This window comes from Penaeus vannamei, chromosome 2 (genome assembly GCF_042767895.1).
Source record: "Penaeus vannamei isolate JL-2024 chromosome 2, ASM4276789v1, whole genome shotgun sequence".
Classification (NCBI taxonomy): Eukaryota; Metazoa; Arthropoda; class Malacostraca; order Decapoda; family Penaeidae; genus Penaeus; species Penaeus vannamei.
Window position 1 is genome coordinate 6,160,325 of NC_091550.1, and position 2,500 is coordinate 6,162,824.

General features: G+C 38.6%; 1 protein-coding gene across 1 annotated transcript in view; it reads left to right on the forward strand.

Moving 5' to 3' along the window:
• Positions 1 to 2,500, forward strand: part of LOC113816317 (troponin C-like) — a 19,938-nt gene that overhangs the window by 10,130 nt on the left and 7,308 nt on the right. Inside the window, exon 2 of the mRNA XM_027368360.2 lies at positions 1,549 to 1,576. Coding sequence (XP_027224161.1) covers positions 1,549 to 1,576 — 28 coding nt within the window. The remainder of the gene's footprint in view (positions 1 to 1,548; positions 1,577 to 2,500) is intronic.

Consider the following 2,500-nt stretch of genomic DNA (forward strand, 5'->3'; position numbering starts at 1 on the left):
TTTATCTTTCTTTCTCTCTCTCTCTCTCTTTATCTTTCTTTCTCTCTCTCTCTCTCTTAAACTTTCGCTCTCTCTCTCTCTCCTCTCTCTCTCTCTCTCTCTCTCTCTCTCTCTCTCTCTCTCTCTCTCTCTCTCTCTCTCTCTCTCTCTCTCTCTCTCTCTCTCTATCTCTCTCTCTCTTTATCTTTTTCTTTCTCTCTCTGTCTATCTCTCTATCTCTCTCTTTCTCTGTCTCTGTCTCTGTCTCTCTCTCTCTCTCTCTCTCTCTCTCTCTCTCTCTCTCTCTCTCTCTCTCTCTCTCTCTCTCTCTCTCCCTCTCTTTCTCTCTTTCTCTCTCTTTCTCTTTCTCTGTCTGTATCTCTCTCTCTCTTTCTCTCTTTCTTTCTCTCTCTCTGTCTCTGTCTCTCTCTCTCTCTCTCTCTCTCTCTCTCTCTCTCTCTCTCTCTCTCTCTCTCTCTCTCTCTCTCTCTGTCTCTCTCTCTATATCCGCTTCCTTTGACCTTCATGTCGCTGGCGGGAATAAGGAACTGCGATAATAAACAAAGAAGAAAGGAGATACAAAAAAAAGAAAAAAGAAGAAAGAAAAGTAATAATAATAATAAAAAAGAACATCGTTAATCAGGAGAAAGAGGAAGACGAAGAAATAGATGAAAAAAACAACAATAATGATAATGAAAAAGAAGAAAGAGAAGGAGAAAAACAAAACACAATGATAAAGAAGAAGAAGAAGAAGAAGAAAGAGAATGAAAAAAACAATAATGATAATGATAGAAAAGAAAGAGAAGAAGAAACGTAAAAATTATGAAACTGATAAAGAAGAAGATGGAAAATAATAAGAAAACGAAGAAGAAGAAGAAGAAAAAGAAAAGAGAAAGGAATAAGAAACAGAAGAAGAGAAGGAAGGAAAGACGAAAAACAGGAAGAAGAAAAAGTCGAAAAGGAAAAAGAAAGAAAGTCGGAAAAAGGAAGAACAGTAATAATAAGAAAGAGAAGAAATAAGTGGAAAAAGAAGAAGAAGAAACAATAATAATAAGAAAGAATGTTACATTTTATGAGTTGGGATTCGTGTTAAAATTATCTAATTTATTCTATTAATACTAATCACAATCCTCAAAGTATTAAGTTATTAAAAAAAAAAAAACTAATTTAGCTTAAAATCTTTATTTCAGCAATATATTTTAGTTCTCTATTATACTGTTATGTTGCTTCGTGTTCAATAAGTTTTTTATATCAACTATTTGATGCAGTTTCAATGAATAACTCTTCTTTTTTTTATGATTCATATCTAATTATCTGATGCAGTTTCAGTGTTTTTTTTTTTTTTTATGATTCAAATCTTTACGTATTTTTATTATACTTTGCTTCACTAGACTTTTAATTTCGTCATTATCATTACCACAGGGTGCTTATTAAGAATTTCATTTCCGAAATCTTACTTTCAAAATAACCTTTTTAATTCTCCATCTGTTTAGCGACATTTTTTTTCTTTCTTTTTAATCTCTCTTCGTGTTTTGCAAAAGTGTTAATGGCTCTAACTTCTTCTTTCAGGATTCGCTTGAGAAGGACCAGATTGAGAGTATGTATGCGGGGGAAAATAGTGCCACACAGGGCCAGGCACTCTTAATATGGCCCTGTAGTTCTGTCGCTGACCCCGTAACTCTGTCGCCCCTTATGCTCAAATTCTTCGGCGATTCTGTCCCTTTTTATTCTTTGTCTGTTGGTCTGTCTGTCTTTCTGTCTCTCTGTCTGTCTGTATGTCTGCCTCTGTCTTTCTGTCGTTCTGTCTGTCTGTCTCTGTCTTTCTCTCTGTCTCTCTTTCTTTCTCGATCGCTCGCTCGCTATCTGTTTCTTTCTGTCTCTGTCTCTCTCTGTCTCTCTTTCTCTTTTGCTCGCTCGCTATCTGTCTCTTTCTGTCTATGTCTCTGTCTGTCTGTCTCTCTCTCTCTCTCTCTCTCTCTCTCTCTCTCTCTCTCTCTCTCTCTCTCTCTCTCTCTCTCTCTCTCTCTCTCTCATTCTCCCTAGTCATCTATCTATCTATCTATCTATCTATCTAACTATCTCCCTCCCTCCCTTCCTCCCTCACTCTCCTCTCTCTCTCTCTCTCTCTCTCTCTCTCTCTCTCTCTCTCTCTCTCTCTCTCTATCTTTCTCTCTCTCTCCTCTCTCTGACATTCTATCCCTCTCTCTCTCTCTCTCTCTATCTATCTATCTATCTATCTATCTCCCTCCCTCCCTTCCTTCTCACTCTCTCTCCCGCCCTCACTCTCTCTCCCGCCCTCACTCTCTCTCTGTCTCTCTCTCTCTCTCTCTTTTCTCCTTCCTCCCCTCCCTCTCGCGTTTATTCTCTTCCCTCACCCTCCTCCCTCTCTCCACCCTCCCCCCCCATACCCAAAATATCACCCCAGGACGATTAAACAGGAAATATCAACACATACCCCCTCCCCCCGCCGCACCGTGTTTTTCTCCTATATTTAATTCGTCGTCACTAACTCTCAAACTTT